The sequence below is a fragment of the Drosophila miranda genome, chromosome XR (assembly GCF_003369915.1).
Source record: "Drosophila miranda strain MSH22 chromosome XR, D.miranda_PacBio2.1, whole genome shotgun sequence".
Taxonomy (NCBI): domain Eukaryota; kingdom Metazoa; phylum Arthropoda; class Insecta; order Diptera; family Drosophilidae; genus Drosophila; species Drosophila miranda.
In genome coordinates, this window is record NC_046674.1 from 32537102 (window position 1) to 32560387 (window position 23286).

Sequence of the window (23286 nt, forward strand, 5' to 3'; positions counted from 1 at the left end):
CTACACATGCAACGCGGCCGATCAGGGTTTCCTTAATACATTAGGTTTATATTTGTGTATTTGGCCCACATCACATACGTAATACCAAAGACAAAATAAAATAGTGTGATGAATGACGCCCATACATTTTTTGAAATTGCGTGGAAAAGCCAGTCGCTCTTATTTTAGGTCGGTCTGCTTGGATTGGCTTTTTATTATTGCTGAAATCATTAGAGAATTTGATACTTATTAAAGATGCTAACAAACAACATATAAAAGTATTAAGTTGTAGATGTAAATTTTCTATTTTCTTGGTTAATACCACAGCATACCAAATATGTGAGCGAGTGCGCGAAATACCCGGCACCCGCAATACATATTGTAAAACTTGCATCCGAATTCCGACTGGCAAGAGGTCTTTGAGAAGAGGAACAAATTAATTATACTTTAAAATTACAATTTAGCTAGACTGGGTAAACATCGTTTCTGCCACAAATAAATGACACTGCTCTTTGACTGCTGGCACTGGGGATAAGTCTGCAAACACAAATTTATCATGGTTTATTATGCTATCTCCGTCCTGCAGTCACTTGAAGTCTGGTGGATCAAAAGTTCGATCAAAATTAGGAGTTAGGGATCGGTTAACGTTATTATTTACTTTCAATTTTTTGCATTTAATATAAAATGGATATTCGCCAGTTAACAGTACACATTACGCTTGATCCTTTGATCTTCAAACTTTCTCACAATACAGAACAAAAATATCGTTCTACTGTCGTCGTCGCAAGATATATACATACATAACTGAAGTGAAAACTCTTTTATTGACGGGACCGAATTATTTTCTGTTTTGAACTACTACAAAATTAATGCGTGCCCTTTTTTAACCTAGTGTACGTTTTTTAGTTTTAATAAATTTGACATGAAATTCTTTAATAATAAAATATAAAACATTGGATTGGTCCTCAAACTACCAGATATCGAACAACTTTTTAAGAGGAATGATTACGGATAGCGATTCAGCTAGACACCTACTTACACTAGTCAATAGCTAAAAAAAAACGATGGTCTATTTCTCACTCGAATTCGAGGTTTTCACTCAACAGACTTAGGGGCACATCAATTTACATAGATATTAGTCATATTATTGATTTTTTTTTGTTCTTTCTTTTGGGATGATGCTGTTTCAGATGATTCATTATATTTTCGTTTCCCAAAATATTTCTGATTTCGTTTTTAGTCGCGACGTAGTGTGGTAGAGTTTATATACTGTTAGCATTACTATTTTGTTGCTACTTTTGACGTGTTTTTGAAGTTCCAACCACCAACTACAGGCATTTCCATTTTTTCCTACATACTTGTACTCCGAACCAAAACCTAATGTATGTACATCAGATTAGCAATTATACGTAGCAGACTATTGTTTGTTTCCTTTACTTGTAAATAAAATACACGATATGCATACCCACATATGTACATACATATATGTATGTGTAAGCCAACGTAACTCTATTCATTCTTGTATATACACTAGTCTATCGGTACTATAAACAACATGTATTGCTCTTCCGAGTGCATTCATTTTTGCGTTAGACTAGCGGCCGTACTCAGAAGAGCTCCAATATTCATACTTAAAAGGCTTAGAGTGTTCCATGCAACTAATGCGATAGGGTTAGCGTGTGTGCCCCAAGCAACATATTTTGTAGAGCCATTTACAAACTTAAAATAAGATACTGTCCCACTGGATGACACTAACCGCAGTGATTTTGGGTTTGAAACAAATAGACATACTTAATTGCTTGCTCAAAACATTCATATCTTTCGGTTTATACTTCTCACAACGAAAGTACTATCAATCAAAAATCAATTTGTCCACATTATTTTTCAACGCATATGTTAATAATGATGTTACAAAAACCTTTAGCTCATTAAAGCGATAAATACCGATAGGAATTTGATTTCGTTATTCAAAAAAAAAACTCATACCATATGCTCATCACGATATTCAGTTGACTTCTTTCAGTATCAAGATATACATTAAACATCAAATTGACTTAAACTAATATGCATATATACATTTATCAAATTCATATATTTATATGTTGTATTTAGTGCATAAATATCTCTGAAACCAAATTTCCAACCTAATGTTCGATGAAAGTCAACACCTTAAGATCTGAGACGAGTTTTACTATCCCTACCAAAGCTTTAACTCTGTGTATAGTTTTCCATTATACTTTAATGGTTTGATTTCCTGATTTTTTAAACGCAAAGCATTTTCTGCATCACTGTGCATATCATAAATAAATGAGCTTTAATATTAACAATAAACAACCCAGGCCACTTAAATCAAACAAATAAAATAAAAACTTTCTAAAAAGATCGACCCTTTAAAAATAGCCTCTCAAATCCAAATTCAACTTAAATGAACAAAAACATCAAAACCCACAACAAAAACATAACCATTGTGATACCAAAACAACCTCTATACACCACCATAGAAAACGTCTTAAAAAATTTACTGCTCAAAAATGGAGAAAATTTTAGATTAGATCTCGATTTTTAAACAAAAATGATGATTGCGGATAATTGGTTGTACACTAAAACAAATGACGTAAAAGCAGGTAAAACAACTAGTCGATTGTCTAGAAATTAAGAAGGTGAGGTGTGTCGTCACCTCACGCTTTCAATAGTGGGAGGACGACAAAAAACCTAGCTACCCAAATGCGCGGCTCAGTTCAAAACCAAACCTTTCACCCCAGCGCCAACGGCGGACCTGGGATCGTTATGAAATGAGCCACAAATTTGAATTGCGCAAGGCCGCCTGTGGACCGTAGGACTGTATGTTGGACTCATTAAGCTTAGGGCTACAAATATTATTGTATATTAAACTGAAGCGAATTATATTGTAAAATAACAAAACATTCGCTTACTTAACAGCTTAACTTAATTTATTGTTTTTCTCCTCTCTTTCTCTTATACTCGTGCTCTTTTATAACAAGAAAACAGAATTGCACCCTTTTCTTACCTTTTTTCTACCCTCCTCAAAAACACACTCAAGTGGACTTTCTTAAAAACTGAGACACAATCCGAGTATACACACAATTACGCGAACACACACATATGAACATGCAAGGCTAACCATTTAGTAACTATATTACTTCAGTGTCTTTCAAATTTTACAATAAACTAAAATATACATAATTATGAAAATTAATTTATACCATAACCTTACATATACCGGACGATAGAAGAGGGTGCTTCATTTTTGTTGAAACCCTATAAAAAGACATACATTAACACAATAAAGCGCAGACAGATACCAACCAGCAGAAGTAAATGCAGATGTTACTGTACTTACGTGTATGCATTACTGTACTACATATGTACATATGTACATACATACATGCATCAGCAGGTGCGGTTAGGAAGCAATGGAGGAACAGTCCGTTATCCTCCAGTCATCGATATCGATTGGGGACTAGGCTAAGAAAAAAAGAAGAAAAATCACAAAGCGAATCGAACAATTACCACAATGTTTGTGTAATTTTTGTGTCCTTCTAGGAACTTATTTCAATTGCATTATGTTTATGGTGGCCTCATCAGTTGTGTCAACCATACTTATCCTCAATTATCATCATAGAAATCCAGATACGCATGAAATGAGTGAATGGGTAATGTTTATATATTCAAATTAACAAAACTAACTACTTACTTATTTTATAAAAAAAAATCAAGTTCCATTGTCGAGTTTTAGTTTTCGAGAAATACTAATTACTTTATATATCATTTATTCATCTGAGGTTTATGCATACAAACATATAGTATGTATGCATATTTATATCTATCATTTGATTCATACACTTTTTTTGTCCAATAAATTTTCCAATGTATTAGCAATATAAACACATACACATGTAAATATTTTTGCGATAATGTGCTCTGCATGAACGCACAGGAAACGACATTTTTTGGCACAGAACGAGTGTACTCATTTTCATGCATATGTATGCAAATATTTTTTTATATTTTTCAGTGATCTGTTTAAATGGTCCAAATTAGAGCCATGCATGGATCCAATCCTACCGAATATTTTCACGTCACTATGATTACAAACGAACATTTCAAATTTGTATTCTGTTACATTAAGAGTTCAATTAGAAACAAGATATGCTCGTTCTGAAATTAGCTTCGTTCCGGGAAAAATTAAATGTTCATAATCAGATTATCAATTAAAGTTCTGATGCGCCAAAACAAGAACCTACTGTGATTCTAAATTGTTGATGTACATTTTATATACATGAATTTTCAGCATCGGCCTACCATCATACATACTTACACATCCATATGTACACACATATGCTCGTATCTAATATTACAAAAAATCAAACTTCCTTTTTGGGACAGGCCCACACTGACATTTCTAATGTTAATATGCTTTTCTAAGATATGCATACTGCATAATACGTTTTTAAAGAATAGATGTGGTATTTGCGCAATTCCATTAAAAAAATTTTGAAGGAAAATTAAATTTTATGAAGATTTATTAGAACATCAAAATGGTCCTTTTTAGTTGGTCTTAACAGAATTACAGAATTGAAGACATTCACCATTTGTACATATTTAAAATAAAATCGTTGCCCAATTATCAAAATTTTTTAATTTTTGTTTGTGTGTATTCAGAAGAGACCATTCATACATTAGTGACAATTTTTCGAGTGTGCAGACTACGTTTTTTTTCTCTTAGCATGGGCGAACGAATATTTATATAAAAGAGGGTCTTTTGACAAGATTCGGTACTACAAGATAGTTCCCTAAGCTCCTAATCGTTTCAAAATACAAACACGAATTTTAGGTATAGTCTTTGGTACTTAGATTTACCGTACTGTGCAAACCTGCAGCAGAATCACTGGTAGCCTGTGCTATGAATATACTTATGTATGTTAGATAACTGAAATATGAATTATCTGAGAAGAGTTACACGCCGAAGCTACGATTTCATTCTTTAGCTATGTATCCATTGTCAAAGTGTTGATTAGTTCATGCAGAGCTCCGCACAAATACGAACTCCATTCCACTACACTACACTGCACTCCTCTCCACTACTACAACGCACTCCACCCGCTGACGAGTAAAGCAAAATATCCAATATGTATTGTACATACATACTTACATATATACACACATATGTATGTATTTACATATATTGAAGCCGCACACAATCAATCTACGCACATTGAGGAAAGAAAAAGATCATTAATAACAAATTGACGTTCCGAAAAGTAAATACATATATTAATTATACCTTACACACATATGTGCATGCATATATGTATGTATGTATGAATTGTACAAAACCTGCACGCAAAAGCTCGCCGACAATCACACGTACACGTAGCTTACTAGACATATGTACATACATACATGCATCCGAGTACAGTTGCGGTCGAAATAATCGCAGTTATAATGGAATCCTAACAAGTTTTCTCTTTGGGTAAAATTGTGTAATCTGGATTAACATTCCGTATAAATTCGGATTTTAGCTGACCTAAATAACACCGTTCCGTTAATTCAAAGCGTTATTCTCGCTCTTAAAATTGTGGAAAACTGTGCAAAAAAATATATACACTGCTGCTTAACTGAACAGGATCATGATTTTCTTTAATTAGATAGCTGCATATATCTTTTTACATAACTTGCCTATTTTGATTTAATATTTTGTTTTTATATATTGATTATTTGTTAATGAAACACGACAATTTCTTGTCTCCAGAAAACGTATTTGTGTAATACGAGGGAAGTTCAATAAGTAGGTTAATAGGACAACACTGCTTCTGCAAAAATTCATTTTTCAGCTGATTTTTGTCAAAACTTGAAGAAGATGCACTATTTCGTTAGTATATTACAGCCATTGAAGGAAGTAGACTTCCTCGCTATTTGAAGACAAGGTGGAAAAGAAGTGAATTTCGTGTGCATTATTTTTTGTGGAAAAAAACCAACACTGTAACCAAGGCTAAGTTTGAGGAATACTATGGGAATTCAATCCAAAAATTTCAATACAAAAGTGGTTTTTCTGAATTTCGGTGTGGCCGTTCAAGCACGAAAAATTTCTAACGTACAACCAGAAATATTGAAATAATTCACGATCGGAGATTCTAATTGCGGAAGATTGTGGAAGCCATAGTCGTGGGCATAACCAATGGGGTCAGTGGTTTCCATTTTGATTGTTCACTTGGGTTTGAGAAAGCTTTCCGCAATGTGGGTGCCACGTGTGCTCACGATCGACCACAAACGTAATCCTGTGACTACTACGCAGTAGTGTTTGGCGATTTGATTTTCCGCCGTTTCGTAACAGTTGATGATACATGGATCCACCACGACACAGTGGGTTTCTCAAGGTAATTATGCGCCAAAGAAGGCCAAGCGATATTATTCACATTGACTACCTTCGAAATGGTAAAACAATTATGGAATCTTATTAGGTCGATTTAATGAGAATTTAAAAAAGAAACATCCGCCATGAAGAAAGGTCTTTTTCAGCAGGATAATGCAACAGTTTCAATTCCATGAATTAGGCTACGAATCGCTCCCTCACCCGCCCTATTCTCCGGATTTAGTCCCGAGTGACTATTTCTTGTTTCCAAACCAGAAGAAAAGCAAATGTCTATTTTTAGGACATTAAACATTGTCCAATTTTATATTTTTGTATTTCCCACTTTGCAAATAAAATCTAATAAACTTTATGTCTCCAACGAATAATTATTTGCCGACTTATTTTTGTGTCTCAAATGTCTAATATATGAAATATGTACATATATGGATGTATTCGTATATGGATCTCATTTATTAGTTTTTTTATTTATTTGTCTTTGCAAACATATTTTCTTTATTTTCCAGAAGCCGTCCCGCTTCTAGGTCGTTTAAACTGACACAGCCTCGCACGAAAATCGGTAAAAATATGATTTTGTATGGGATTTTATACCTTTATACAGCACTTTTTGGTCCGTTTTTCGTGCAGGTTTGCGTCCCTTAAATCGATCTAGAATATAACAACTCAAAATTGCAGAATTCTTGTTAAAACTTAGGTAAAAAAATATTCAAAGAACATATACAAAAAACAAATATCGGGAAAAATACCGAATATATTTTTGTACATTCAAGTCTAAGTTAAAAAACAGCCCAAAAATTAGATTGTTTGGAAAATAAGTTTATCTTTAGAACGGTCTATGCAACGGACCATTTTTATACTGAGTATTACTAAAAATGAATACATATGTATAATAAAAGATACCACAAAAATCATACAATAAACCTCATAGAAGGTATAACTTACATGAGTGACATGTTTTTCCACCTGAAAGATGCAGTATGCGAATAAAAGTTGAATACATTTTGGCGCACTGAAACTATTTTTAATTTTGAGTGCTCATATAATTTAAACTAAGCGGCCGTTTCTCTATCTTGTTTCTGTGAAATGGGTCGCGGCAAAGGGTCAAATGATCTTAGATCTTCTACAGCAAAATTAGGTAAGAATGAGGTACTAGTGAATGTAATGTTAAAAGACTTATTACGAAAGATTGAGTTACAAAAAAAACATCTTTCAATAATGCTCGGATACACGCCTTCGGTTTGCCAAAAAATATATGACATAGATGACAATAATTTGAAAACTTTTATGTTTTCCAGTGAAAAAAGTAAAACTACTTATATTTTGAAATACGAAAGGAGGAATGTAGTTTAAATAGAAGCCACAGTGTAGCTCGAGTAGCATAATGGTTTGTGTGGTAATATCATTAGCAAAATTCATTATAGCTTTTTAGATACTCATTTCAAAAAACAAAATTGGTTTCGATGCAGACAAAAAAGATCGATTTTTTAAATAGAAATTACCGGAAATATGAGCTATTAAAAAGCTAGATTTGGCAGATACAAAAGGAACTGAGTAGGATACTGCGAAAGCACGGTTGATGAAAAACCATCTGGCCAAAATTTAGGAAGTTCACATGTTTGCATTCGCTTATGAATGCTGGGGAAATACTGTGAATTCTGTATTTAATTTTCTATACCGTTAATTGCCTTTATGCGAAGTCTTTAATATTTTTGTTTACGCTTAGTATAATCACATTTGTCACACAGAATCATCCAATAAAGGCTCATTCTTCAACATAAAAGTAAGAGCAGCTATTAACCTTTAAAACAGTTTCCGGTATTGTTTGTGGAAAACAAAATACATATGTAGTTTGAGTGATTTGTAGATATTGTCATTAGTGGAGGGCTTTTACTATGACCGCAGCTGTACATATGTATGTATGTTGGCTTACAATGGTATACTAATAATAATTTACTGAAATTTTTTGTATCTCTTGTGGCCGTTAAAGTTAATTTCCATATAATAGCAACATACAACTCTACTGAATGACTGGATTCTTTAGGAGAAGAGGCTAACAGAATTAACTTTTTTTGTGCTGTGTTTTTTAAGTATTATATCTGTCTCAAAATATTTAATTGCTATTAAAAAAGTCAAGATTATCCGTGAAAATTCGTAATATATGTACTTTTGAATCCCATCCTTAGAACGACAACAGTTCGCGAAATTTTACAGACATGCAACAGCCAAAAATTGCATTCCCAAGCACGTTTTCCAATAATATTAATTAAATATAACGATTTTTATCGTGCAAGTCCCATAAAATATGCTGCAGGAGGTTTTTTTGCCGTTTTTGGGAACACTATAAAATTCAATAGCTAATTTTTCTGTTCTATGTATATTGTATTGTTATCTTATTTTGTCGATCTGAGTACTGGGATAGAAAACCCGATCATCGAAAGCCAATACATACATATATTGAATAGAGATTTTTCTCATTTCTTTCTTTCTACTCAAATTTAATTTCTCCCTATTTAGATATATGTACAAAAAAAATTGTTAATTTTGATGATCCAGGCCAAGTCAGTCAGAAGCAGTATGCAAAATAATATGAATTAAACGCCAGAGATGTAAATACATATATGGAATATAATTTTACTCGTAAACGCACATCTTTTATATTTTCTATTCATTTCTCGATATGGAGAATAAATCAAAATAAGAAATTTCCCTAAGCACCTAACCTACAAACCATGTCTCCTCTTTCGCACAAAGTGACTTGAAACTTCTAAATAAATCTAAATAATAAAATACAAATTAATATAATATATAAAGTAAAGTATACTGTCGAGATTTACTAACAATACCATTTTGTGCTCCTAATAGTAATAAATAGTAAATTTGCTTTCAATATTATTAAATCAGAATAATTTCGATCATATTTATTATTCTAATTGCATTTACTCGTCATATAACTTTCCCCATATTATTTCATATACTCGTAATTACCTACCTGATTAAAACAATAACACCACCAATAATCTCACAAAATTCTTATTTTTCTAACAAAAACTCTGGCCAACTACTACAAATACAACCACCAACAACTACGCTAACCGGCAACTCAACTACTCTCAACGCTAACAACTCAACTTAACTGCTTCCTCAACTGTCTTTCTGTGTATCTCTTTCTTTCTCTCACGCTCTCCGTCTATTTGTCCCTCTCCCTATCCCTGTAACTTCCTGCATAAAAAACACCAAAAACTTACAAAAATCAATGACATTCGTAAAAACCGACAACATAAATGACATGCAACAACGCGAAACCCAATCACTTCCAACCATTCCATCCTGTTCCACACTGACACGCTATATGTACATACATATATATTATTACAAAATACATATATCCCATATCCGACCAATGTGCTAAAAAATGTACTAACTAAAAAAAATCAAATTTACAAACCGTAACGAAATAAACACTAAAACAATTAACCAAATACTACTAATCCAAAAACTTTAAACTGAAATGACTCTCATTCTGTCCATTCAATACCATATCATGCGTATCAACGAAAACTGGAACGAAAACTGCTGTCACTACTGTGTCTTTACAACAACAAAAATTACGGAAACAAAATAATAAAAAACTTCGCCAAACCAAAAATATACTGACATTAACATTAATCTGAATCATAAACTAAAAATCAATTCAAATCAAACAAATCGATAAAATTGGAAAACCCTTTGAAATACTTATTGCTATTATTTTTAACCGCATTACCCAAACACTCCGTCTCTCTGTCGAACTCGCACACACAGATAAGAGTAATATTCCTTTATTGGTTACCTTGCATATTGCGCATGCAAAGACCCGGACAGGTTGGATACGAATGTCCGCCACCGCCCTCCTCAGCGGGCTCGTCGACAGCAGGCGACAAAAAGCAACAAATACAAAATGTTGAGCTCAAGGAAAGGTAACCGACGACTGTTTCTAGTGTTTCCCCTTGTCCCCACACTTTGATACTTTGATATTTCTTCTTTGTCAGTTCCTAACTAAATTATGTCGTTTCAACGCCAATGTAGGTCCTCAAAGTCGCTGCTTGCAAATGTCCTTGATATAGACGATGATTTTCGCTGTAATCATCGATGTGCCAGTTCCACATTGCCGCACCAGCCAACATATTACAGGACAATGTACAGGTGAGTACTGACCAACAGGTCAAATATTGATGTGCCAGAAATTTGGTTTTTGGTTCTTTTTATACCCGATACTCAAAATGAGTATTGGGGTATATTAGATTTGTGGTGAAAATGGATGTGTGTAACGTCCAGAAGGAATCGTTTCCGACCTCATAAAGTATATTCTTGATCAGCATCAATAGCCAAGTCCACTGAGCCCTGTCTGTCTGTCCGTCCGTCCGTCTGTTCGTCCCTATCAGTGCCTAGTGCTCAAAGACTATAAGAGCTAGAGCAACGACGTTTTATATCCGGACTTCTGTGATATGTCACTGTTACGAAAAGATTTCAAAACTTTGCCCAGCCCACTTCCGCCTCCACAAAGAGCGAAAATCTGTGGCATCCACAAATTCAAAGATGCGTAGAGGATTACCATATCTTCTAGAGTGCAAAATCTGAACCAGATATATAATTATAATTATATAGCCGTATAATTATTATAGCCAGAATCAAGAAAACAATTTCATTCTTTCTCGCTCTGTCTCTCTCTAACACACAGGTTTCATGGTCGGTTTTGCCAATTGCAAAATATGAGTTCAAGGATCTCAGAACCTATAAGAGCCAGAGCAACCAAATTTGGTATCCACACTCCTGTGATATCGGACCTTGACCGTTTTGTGTCCAAATTTCGCCACACCCCCTTCCGCCCCCGCAAAGGACGAAAATCTGGGGCATCCACAAATCTCAGAGATTATTAACGCTAGAGTAACCAAATTTAGTATCCCCACTTCTGTTAGATTTCACTATTAATCGTATATCTCGAAATTTCGCCCCACCCCCTTCCGCCCACACAAAAGACGAAAATCTGTTGCATGCACAATATTGCAGATTCGAGAAAACTAAAAACGCAGAATCATAGATAACGACCATATCTATCAGATTGCTGAATCTGGATCAGATCAGATAATTTTTATAGCCAAAAGGAACAAATCAATTTGCACTGGCTACGCAGCGCCCGACGTCACGCTCAGACTGATTTTCTGTCTCTCTCGCACGCACTCTTTGTCGTGTCGTTCAATGGCAATGCCGTCTGCCTGAGGAGAGCCATACTGACTATGTATCGGGTATAAATGTAGAGTTGCGGTCGCTGCAGCAACTCACAACGTTTCCCCTCGTTATACAATTACACTGTTACACTAGGCATCAAACCAACTTTTTCTGATAGACTTGGGGCTTAAGAAATGTTCTGTTGAGACAACGAGCTTTTTCGCTGACTGTTCAAGAATTTCACAAAGTAATGATTTCCGAAACGTTATAAATTTTATTATAGGTTATTTGTGTGTTGAGGGTGGCCGAAGATGCCAGAGCCTTTTACAATAGTATTAGAGAGTGATACACTTGGATGAGGCAAGCGAGCCGATCTCGAGCCAAAGTAATAGATTGGGGACAAAAAGGGTCTGTTCTACAACTATATCAAGCGGTAACTGCTAGAGCAGGCGCAGCTGCTGACGGCTTAGCGACGGCATACGAAATAAGAGATAACAAGAGCGAGCATAGATAAAGACTAGATGATTAAATGAGAGCATGTTGCTGAGCGAGCATAGATAAAGCTACGCTTACGTTACTTTAGTTTAGTATAATGACCAAAATGGAAAGGAAAGTGAATTGATAGGCAATAGAACGATGGTACAAAATTTACACTCGGGCTTCGCCCGAACATACTCCCCCCGTGGAAGGATCCATGCCTTTCACCTCAACTCGCAGAGGCAATAGACATAATTTTGCAAGTGCTCTTCGGTTAACACCTGTAGCCATCCTGATTAAGGCGACTCGAGATACGCCATCAGCTCCTGGGATGAGCTCGAGGATTCTCGCCAGAGGCCACTTCAGAGTAGGGAAGTTCTCGTCCTTAACAAGAACGACATCATTGTTCATCATTGAAGCTCAGGATTCCGGGTGCGCCACTTCGTTCTTTCTTGAAGACTGGTTAAATAAGATTGGCGCCAGCGAGACCAAAAGATTTGCTGAAGCTGTGTGACCTTCTGCCAACGGTCCAAGTGATCGACGTTTAAATGAACCAAGTACGGCTCCAAGAAGGTTGTGATAGGGGCGCCAACCGGAAAATGGCTGGGCGTGAGTACATCGAGATCTGCAGGGTTCTCTGAAAGAGGAAACCATAGACTTGAATTAATGATTGCACAGATATTGCACGCGAGAGTGCGCAGCTCATCAAATCCAAGAAGCGAGGATCCAAGGGCAAGTCGAAGATGATGTTCCAAAATGTGGCGATCTAGGAGGAGTGAAACGCCAATCGATGCAATCGTTGAGACAAGCTTGATGCACGGCCTCTTGATGACTGTCGCTTAGGAATAGCGACTTAAGTTCCGCTGGTTCGTTCCGCGCTCCAACAAAATTTGTGGCATTATCTGACCAAATACGAATCGGTCTTCCACGGTTGCAAATAAAACGGCGAAGAGCAGAGAGGAACGCAGACGTTGTAAAGCATCACTCTCAAGCATCTGACACACTTTTGGATTACGTGTGCTACGGTCTTTCGGCCACCGATGGGCCAGTACGTTTGACGAATGATGGCTAATAGCGACTGGGGTCCAGCGTGAAGGTGTTTTTCGTGCAAGTGCCGTATCAGAGCAGAAGTGATGGAATGATTCCAGGGCAATATTATGAGATGCCGTGCTTCGAAGTCCAAGGTAGAGTTTTTTAGACTAAAATCTAAAAATCTAAAAATGGAGAAAGCGAGGCGATCGAGCTTGAAGCCTTGATGTCCAGGGCTCTTATTTCAGTAGATAGACGAGATTGCTGAGTAAGACGAAGAAGCAGTTCGGTTCCCAAACGCAAGTCCTCCACAGTTATTCCATACTTTCGTCGATGAATGAATTTGCATACATACGCAAAAATTCGTTGCATTTTGGGGAAGGAATTTACAAACTTTAATTCTTCCACCAAATATCTTGACGCTCAGTTTGTAATTAGTATGGTTTTTCGTGACTACAAAACCGGCTCTGGAAGAGCAGGCGTACTTGGCCATTGATCCTTACTGGCTGTCAAGTATGTAGGTCCATACTTCCAAAGATGAGAATTGATGAGCTCAGCTGGTAATGATCCTCGAGAAAGCATATCGGCAGGGTTGAGATCAGTTGGCACGTGCAGCCAAGACATTCCAGATGTGAGTTCCTGAATAACAGAAAGTCTATTAGCGAAAAATACATTGAAGTTGGATGGTTGATTCTTGATCCAAGCCAAAACGACTGTGGAGTCACACCAGCATTTCAAGGTTGCTGCTTCATAGGAACGATAGGCGCGGGAAAGAAATTTGTTGCATAGAGTCAAACTGCTGAATAAAGTTGATCCAAGTTGTGCGTAAGGGGACTGGCAGACTTTCACCCCAATGAAGCTTTTCTTTCCACAGCTTCTGTAGAAATATTTTTGCTTTGGTAGTAACTGGCCCTATAAGTCCGAGTGGATCATAAAATCGTGCAATAGTTGACAATACGACTCGCTTAGTTGGTTTCGAAGGGACTCGATTGGGACAGAATGAAAATAATATCTCATCCGAAGTGGGATACCATGCTAAACCTAGCGTCTTGGTTACATCGCTGACATCAGTAAATTTAACAAATGTTTCCCTATCTTCACTAGGTGTTTGATCGACTAAAGATGTATCGTTGGAACACCATTTCCTGGTCTTTAAATTTCCTTTGGCTAAGAGTCCTGACACCTGGCGAATTATTTCTAGCACCTCATTTGTAGAATCTTCCCCCGTTAGCAAATCATTCACGTAAAAGTCCCGCAGCACAACTTCAGAGCCAATTGGATATGAAGAACTCTCGTCTGCCGCTAGTTGGTGCATAGAACGGACGGCCAGAAATTCGGCTGGTTTCGTTCCATAGGTCACGGTATCCAGCTTGAATGTTCTTAGCTCCTCGAGAGGTGAGTCACGCCACACTGCAATGCAGAAAATTATTTTGCGGCGATACACGGACGCATCTATAAATTTTACAAATGTCACCAATCAATGCTATACGAACTGTACGAAATCGAAGAAGAGTCTTAACTATCTTCGGCTGAATTGTTGGGCTTGACATCAATACATCGTTGAGGGAATATCCTGTAGATGTACAAGCGGATCCGTCGAAAAATACTCGGAGTTTTGTGGTAGTTTTGTCTTCTCTTAAGACGCAGTGATGAGAAAGACAAAATTTGTATTGTTTAACTCAGTCACCTTTGACAGGGGACATGTGATTCAAATCGACGTATTCCTTTATAAATGCGGCGTATTGGGCCTTGAGAAGTGGTTTGCGAACCAGCTTGCGCTCTAGATTGAGGAATCTGCGATAGGCTTGTTGATATGAATCTCCAAAAAGACTGTCACTCAGGCAATTGAACGCAGTATTCGCCGCCTGGAAACCGACCGCAATGTTTTTTAAAATTTTCCTCGCAAGCAATTTCCTCCTTTGTTGCTTCTGTAGCGGGACCGTGGCAGTTTTCCACTTCCCAGGACATTCGCACTAGCTCATCCAAGCCAACGGTAGGCGTTTGACTCAATTCCGTCGAACTAGAGGCAGCTAGGAGCACTGAGCTGTGGGAGTAATGACCTACACCTGTGACAACCCAGCAGAGACGGGTTTTTTGTACTACAGGAAGTCCCCTCTCAGATTTGTTGAAGTGTGGGTCAGCAAGGCTGACATTGGATGGCATTTCCCATTTGGATACATCAAATGAAGAAGCTGGCTGGTTTCCTGTAATACGTGGAGCAACGAGAGCTGTGAGACTCGTGAAGTAATCGGAAGTCCTGGATCGAATGACCAAATTAACTGAACCTTCCGTGTGAAATGCAGAATCAGCACCGATACCGGATATTGATACCGACCCTTTGGCTCGTTTCAGCTGAAGCCTCTGAGCAAAGCGAGAGGTTATTAAATTAATCTGAGAACCTGAATCCAGAAGAGCCCGGCAATGAAGAAGATCACTAAATCGACTCTTTATCATAATGACTGTCGTGGCTACAAGCACTACGTCTGAGCTAAGATTCTGAGCAGGAGGCGAGCAAGATGATGAAGCGGCAACAAGAGAACTTGGAAGATTGGGGCCTGAGCATGAGTCTAACTGAATAGGAGACATAGAAGCGTTCGTAGGTTCTGTGATAACTGACGTAGGCAGCGGATTGTTGATATGTAAAAGGGCATAATGTTTTTCACCGCATGTGCGACAAGAGCCTGAACTGCAAGAGGTATTCCGATGTCCCTTCTTCAAAGAGTTGAAGCAAACTCTAAGCTTCCTTGCCTCTCTAAGACGCAAAGAAGGCGAAAGGTTTCCAAAGCGAGTGCAGGTCTAAATGTTATGCCCTTTATTATCACAGAATACGCTTTCCAATACAATTGTATTTGTAGCAACAAAACTGTGTTTGAATGAGTGATTCGTTTATGTTTTCCAACCTGACTGCTATGGGTTTGAATCAACATAGCTTGATCCATGGTCTCCATGGCTTGACATCTCCTCTCAAAAAAAACAGAAAAATGGTCCCATGTTGGTATGACATTAGGGGGCGAAAGCTCCTCCCATTTGGTCCTGGTATCAGAGTCGAGATACTTGTATGTGGAGTGAACGATGATGCTTCCTGCTATTTCCTCCATGGTACCCATCGACCTAAGCGCCCTCATGTGAGAATGAAGCTTGTCCGATAAAGTACGTAGCTTTGTAGTTGACCCATCTTCAACCTTCTCATGCCTCAGAATCTCAGCGACGTGTGCCTGAAAGATTAAGCGTTTATTATTGAAACAATTGTTTAAAATGTCCAATGCAATATCATAATTGCTCTCCGATACTTCCAAAGAGCGAACAGCCTCCAAGGCAGGTCCATCCAAACATGAGCGCAGATGATGGAACTTCTCAATCTTTGATAGAACAGGCTCCTGATCTATAACTGTGCTAAACATCGAGTGAAAGTCTGCCCACTCAGTATAACCTCCACGGAAAGTGGGAAGTTTAATGTCAGGAATATGATATCGTGACCGTACATTTCCAGAGGCAGTAACGTTGAGCTCGGGTCGTATCGTTGAGTGATGCGGCATATTCTGGGTAGTCCTGCGGAGTGCTGAGCGAATACGAACGTCGATTTCCATAGCAAAATCCTCAAAATTGTTGCTTAGGTCGCTGCCAGATTCGTTCACATCAAGCTCTTCTAAATTAGAATGAGTAACATTAAATGAGTTGGACATTTTTTCCAATAATTTTAAATGAACACTTAGCGCATCTTCATTGATTGGGTTGTTTTCATCACTCAATATCGTATCTCGAAGTGAAACGGCTTTGTTGTATATTGAGAGTGCCTTTCGTTTGTAAAAAGACACCCTGTTTTCCGGCATGTCATTGGACTCATCCATTTTCGTCAGGCAGCAGCGAGCAAAGCACAAAGAAGAATTGAAGAACCAACCGTTTGATTTTTTTGGTATGCAAGTGCTTGTGAGCAAACGCGCGACGAAATGGGAACTAACCGCTTCGCGTTCGAACAGTTATGTTTAGTGGATTTTCACAGTTTATAATTGTTTATTTCCAAATTGTTATTAACGATCACGTCGGGGTCACCAAATGTTGAGACAACGAGCTTTTTTGGGGACAAAAAGGGTCTGTTCTCCAACTATGTCAAGCGGTAACTGCTAGAGCACGCGCAGCTGCTGACGGCTTAGCGACGGCATACGAAATAAGAGATAACAAGAGCGAGCATAGATAAAGAATATATGATTAAATGAGAGCATGTTGCTGAGCGAGCATAGATAAAGCTACGCTTACGTTACGTTAGTTTAGTATAATGAGCAAAATGGAAAAGAAAGTGAATTGATAGGCAATAGAAAGATGGTATAAAATTAACACTCGTGCTTCGCCCGAACATGTTCAATGAACTATAATTTTGTTTATAAATAGCGGCTTTTTTATTTGAAACAAATTAAATTTATGTTAATGTATTTTTAAGGTTTTAAGATTGAGGTAAGCTTGATTTTTTCAACATAGCTTGAGTATGCTACAACTCGTCTTAAAGAACTTCTAAATTCTAAAAATGAATGAATTTTTCAATTGTCACTCAAAAGAGGTAAAATCGAAATAAATTTGTTTCTTCTCGGTTTATTTTGTATGCATATAGGCGCGGTGAGCTTAAGCTGCAGAGTTTTGAGGCCTGAGTGATAGCTACACTCATACGCTTTTCGGAATATCACAGTTCCATACCTACATATGTATTTGTATCAATCAGGACTAAGTTTTCTATATGTATTGCTTTCCGTCACCCAATAAAAATAAAGTTATTACTATGTATTAATTATACCCGATACTCAAAATGAGTATTGGGGTGTATTAGATTTGTGGTAAAAGTGGATGTGTGTAACGTCCAGAAGGAATCGTTTCCGACCCCATAAAGTATATATATTCTTGATCAGCATCAATAGCCGAGTCGATTGAGCCCTGTCTGTGTGTCCGTCTGTCCGTCCGTCCGTCTGTCCGTCCCCTTCAGCGCCTAGTGCTCAAAGACTATAAGAGCTAGAGCAACGATGTTTTGGACCCAGACTTCTGTGATATGTCACTGCTACAAAAATATGTCAAAACTTCGCCCCGCCCACTTCCGCCCCCACAAAGGACGAAAATCTGTGGCATCCACAATTTTAAAGATATGAGAAAACCAAAAACGCAGAATCGTAGAGAATGACCATATCTTTTAGACTGCAGAATTTGAATTGGATCGTATTATTATTATAGCCAGCATCAAGAAAACAATTTCATTTTTTCTCGCCCTGTCTCTCTCTAACACACACGTAGCATAGGCGGCTTTGCTTAGAGTAAAACATTAGCGCCTAGATCTCAGAGACTACAAAAGCTAGAGCAACCAAATTTGGTATCCACACTCCTAATATATCGGACCGAGACGAGTTTGTTTCAAAATTTCGCCACACCCCCTTCCGCCCCCGCAAAGGACGAAAATCTGGGGATATTCAAAAATCTCAGAGACTATTAAGGCTAGAGTAACCAAATTTGGTATCCGCACTCCTGTTAGATCCTACTATAAAACGTGTATCTCAAAATTTCACCCCACCCCCTTCCGCCTACACAAAGAACGAAAATCTGTTGCATGCACAATATTGCAGATTCGAGAAAACTAAAAACGCAGAATCATAGATAGTGATCATATCTATCAGATTGCTGAATCTGGATCAGATCAGATCATTTTTATAGCCAATCAATTTGCAGTGGCTACGCAGCGCACGCCGTCACGCTTAGACTGATTTTCTGTCTCTCTCGCACGCATTTTTGTCGTGTCGTTTAATATTAGCGGCGTCTGCCGGAGGAGAGCCATACTGACTTAGTATCGGGTGTAACTGTAGAGTTGCGGTGTCCGCAGCAACTCACAACGTTCCCCCTCGTTTTTAATATATGTATGTATGTATATACACATGTACTCTTTGAATATCGGGTACAGGTATTCTCGATATATCTCAATTTCTCTGAATTCGTCTAATCTGTCTAACTTTCGCGGTATTTAGATCCATTATTAAGAACAACGGAGATCTTGGTTTCCTGAAAGAATGATTGAAATCTTGTAGAAATTTGGATTTATCTAGTTTAGCAAAATGTAAAAACAAACATAACTTATCAGAAACTGTATAATCAGGCAGGCTCCGTTTTTCATTTGCTTTTGCGGATTCCGTTTTCAGCCAAAACGTTTCGTTTTCGTTTTAAGGTGTTGTTGTTGTTGCCCTGGCAATTTTTTTCCGAGCCAATTTTGAGGCTGGGTTAAAATAAAATTATTTATAAAGAAAGAAAGAGTTAAATTACCCTGATATAGATGTCAAGTTTATGTTAATGCATCAATAAGTCATCTATTTTTTTCCTTTTGCAATTAAGGTTCGTTTCGTTGTATAAAAAGCCGTTTAGTTTTCATTTTGTTAACGAAAATGTTTTCGTTTTGAAAACGAATAAAACTTGCGGAATGTGAACACGGGAGCCCCAGTTTATGTGTATTCAAAAGTAGGTTAGGTTAGGTTTGTGAATGTGAAAAACGGAGCCTGGCTTATTATGTAAAGCAATACAACAATAATAAACAATACAAAACTTTGTCATTATAAGAGCAATTTTAATTATCAGTAAATTGTTTAATTCGAAACTAACTTTACCAATCACGTAAAATCTTAAATACCATAAAAAATAAAATTTAGAAACAGTCGAATCGTTGAGATTCGCAGCATTATTCTTCCCCGTATATTATATACATACATTCAATGATTTATGCAACTTGTATAATATATTCCTGCTTTTCTTAGTCAATTAAAAATATTACTATATATCCTACATACATATGTATATAGTTAAATATCCGCAACTCGAAATTTAGTTTTTAAAAAAGACTTTATTTTTAGTACTTAATTTCTTTATGTCACAAGATTGGTTGAATTCCCCGACTTAACTTTACGTCTGCTTGTCTCAAACGGAACTGACTTCTCTATTGTTTGCTAGTTTCCATGAGCCCTTCTCTCGACTCTGGCTTCGGGTGCTGCTTTCCTCGGCTGCATCTTCGTGTCGGTGGCGTACGTGCCTGGACCGATGTTTGGGGATGCGTCGGCTTTTGATCAAAGGCATCCGCTGCTGGCGATCGGTGTTGCATTACATGAGTGAGCTAGGAATGTGATACTCCTTGGTTTCATGACTAGCTCTGATTGGTCCTCATGAGTGGCATGATTCTAACAGATCGATTGGCGTGGCGTGATTCTGGCGTTGATGAATCAATAGGGTCCATTGTTTAGATTAGTGGACTCTAGCTGGAGTGTGGGAAGAATCAGTTATTGATTCTTCAGTGGTGTCCTGTTACTTGTGTGGATGGGGTACTTGTGTGGATGAATTGAACATAAACATAATGAGTATGGGATGTGGAGAATTATGGATATGTCACTCCCCCAACGTTTGTTATTAGCCTGTCCCTAGGCGATTACCTTCGGGTATAGTGACGGGGTGTCAAGTGCGGTGGCTGAGGTTGGTTCCTCTTCTGCTTCTATTATGGGTTTAATACATTTAACCGTGACTCTTTTAGAAGTTTTCTTAAATTTAACAGATAAATAACTTAGTAGTACTAATATAATTAAGACAAATTAAATTAGTACACTTATTTGTAATAGGTTACTATATTTGGTGTATTGCATAATTATTTCATTAGTTTGGACATACGATAGTGGTTTTATTTTAGTTATGTTGATGTTGACATAAACGTTCTGGGCAAAATCTAACATTGTGTTTGATATTGTAAATTCATTTAATTGGATTGAACAGTTGTAGATTTTTATAATGGTATTTCCTTCCGCTATGATTTCTTGGTTTACACAATTCTGGTTTAGCGTTGTTTTTGGAAGATTCCATGTGATTAGTATATTGGGTTCAATAAAGTTTATTTGAAAGTTTTGAAAAGTTTTGGAATATGGACATTTAGTGGGAATTTGCATTAAAATTCCTTTTATACAATTGTCATTGGTTTTCAATCTAGTTTCTTTAAAAAATACTTCTTCATTTTGTATGTAGTACTTGTCGTATGTCATATCTGTTAACATGTTATTTAATTCGTCTGGATACGGAACGATTTTATAGATTGGTACTTTTGTAATGTCTTTAGGAATGTTGGAAATTATTAAAATTTCGTTAGTATCGGTTTTTAGCCATGTAGAGGTTTTTATATTTAGTATTTCCTCAGAATTTATTTGTTCCAGGTAGTCTTGTTTTAATAATTTTGGATTAAATATACCGAGCCTGGTTAATTGCATACCTAGTTCTATATCTTCGATATATTCGGTGAAATGTTGTAGATTGAATATCAAAATTTCTATTTGTTGATTCCTGTCTTTTTCTTCATTTAGTTTGTTTATGACCTTTATTCCGCTATTTACTGCATCTATTACTAAATTTAGTTGATTCATTTGAATGCTGTGGCTGGCTAAATTTTCTATTTTTTATTCCAAATCGACTTTATCTTCCTGATCTAGTGTTCCAAAAAGATATTTGTAGGCTGTTCCTACTATATTGATTTGGCCTCTTTTATTTCTTTTGGTTATTTTTAGCCCGTTAATTTCTCTTTGCAATTTGTCTACTAGATATTTTATTTGGATTATGTCCTGGAATTTAGTGGCTTGCAATAACAAATTTTGGTATAGTTCTTCAGTTTTAGTTACATTAACAGTAGATAATTATATTCATAATTGATAGGTATGTTAATCGATCCAGTTTTGAATATCATATATCCGTTTTGGGATTTTATAGGATTTATTTCTATGTTTTGGCCCTGTGCCATTACGATGGTTATTATGAGGAAGATGAGGATTTTAACTGTGCTGAGGTTGGCCGGTTCCATTAACTTCCTCAGTTTCTCTGGAATTATTATATTTGCTTGTATTAGATTTCTTCTTTTTCTTGAACTTTGATTTATAATGAGTTATTTTCCTAGCCCTATTCATTTCTTCATAATGTTTTTCGTCTACCTGTCTAATTTCGCCCGTCCTTTTGAAAGGGTTTGTTACCTTAGACTTTTAGAGGAGACAGTTTATAGCGGGTATCTACTTCATACTCTATGCGGTTTTTATTTAATTGAGTGATTTTATTCACTTTATTTAGTTGGGTGTCATAATCAGGTGAGCCTGCATAAAAGAATATATCAGCTGGAGTCCTGTTTGTGGTATTATGTTTTTTTTTATGATTATAAGTGTAAAGAATTAATTCAAATTTCGTGAATTTATCTTCTGGGTTATCCTCGCTAGATATTATTCGTAATTTTTCATTTATTGTTTTATGAAATCTTTCTACGTCGGATATTCCATTTTTGCTGGAAGTGATCTCTGTTTTGACGTTTTCCGCATTCAGCCATGCTTGCAATGCTGCGCACATAAAAGCTGAATCCTTGTCGGCTTTGATTGCTTCTAACCAGTCACGACTTTTTACTTCTACAAGAGTGGCAAACTTCGAGTATACGTCAATACATGATAGGAACTGTTGGTTACCAATCATATAGAAGTCCATGACGTATTTCTCTCTGATGTTCAGTATTTCAGGTGTGGTTTCGAATGCCAACTTTGTATTTCTATGCTCTGTTTTGGCCATATTACAAGTAGGACATTCGTTTAAGATGTTTTAGTATGATGTTTAGTATGATGTTTAGTATGATGTTAATAGTATTTTCCCCTAAACCAATTGACGGTTTTCTCTGTCCCTGGGTGGAGTTAGCCTTTATGATTTTTTAAAATGGTTTCTTTAAATTCAGCGTAATTTTGAATATCTAGAAGTTTCGTGCTTGATTTGACAGCTTTGGTTATATTGTTAGCATTAATGATTTCTAAATAGGCTTTTTGGATTGGAGGAAAATCTATTTCGTTATGGAAATATAATGCGCTATTTTTGGTGCATAGATATTCCATTATTAAATCCTTCGCTAAGGTGTTAGTCATTTCTTTATACGTAATCTTGATGATTAGCTTGTGAAAGTAACGAATTGTTTCTACCTTATCTTCATTGCCTTTTATTAACTCAATTTTCCGATTGTAATAGTTAATCGGTCTTTACGTGATGGCAATGTGATTGAGATTGTCTTCCTGTGCGCTATGCACAGTTGCACCAACGCTATTGGAAGCTTCTCCAAGGAGATTTTCATTAATGTTTACCCTTGATAAGGCATCCGCTACATGATTTTCTTTGCCTGGTATATATTTTATTTTAAAGTCGAACTC

The 23286-nt window shown here is 36.8% G+C and overlaps 1 protein-coding gene and 2 long non-coding RNA genes across 4 annotated transcripts in view; 1 reads left to right on the plus strand and 2 right to left on the minus strand.

The window, feature by feature from the left end:
• The window catches only part of LOC117186430 (neuronal acetylcholine receptor subunit alpha-7), a 378182-nt gene that overhangs the window by 269912 nt on the left and 84984 nt on the right, over window positions 1-23286 (plus strand). The window contains exons 11-13 of one of the 2 annotated variants that reach the window (XM_033387234.1): window positions 3544-3653; window positions 10172-10326; window positions 10436-10552. In XM_033387234.1, the coding sequence (XP_033243125.1) occupies window positions 3544-3653; window positions 10172-10326; window positions 10436-10552 (382 nt within the window). Of the gene's footprint in view, window positions 1-3543; window positions 3654-10171; window positions 10327-10435; window positions 10553-23286 lie in introns of those variants that run through there. The other variant, XM_033387235.1, reaches the window with a different exon arrangement.
• On the minus strand, window positions 28-867 carry LOC117186438. The gene is made up of 3 exons (XR_004471513.1): window positions 638-867; window positions 312-576; window positions 28-200 (listed from the first exon to the last, which is right to left on the minus strand). It is a non-coding gene; the product is annotated as an uncharacterized LOC117186438 (long non-coding RNA).
• LOC117186439 lies at window positions 2948-5550 on the minus strand. The gene is made up of 3 exons (XR_004471514.1): window positions 5285-5550; window positions 3341-5206; window positions 2948-3258 (listed from the first exon to the last, which is right to left on the minus strand). It is a non-coding gene; the product is annotated as an uncharacterized LOC117186439 (long non-coding RNA).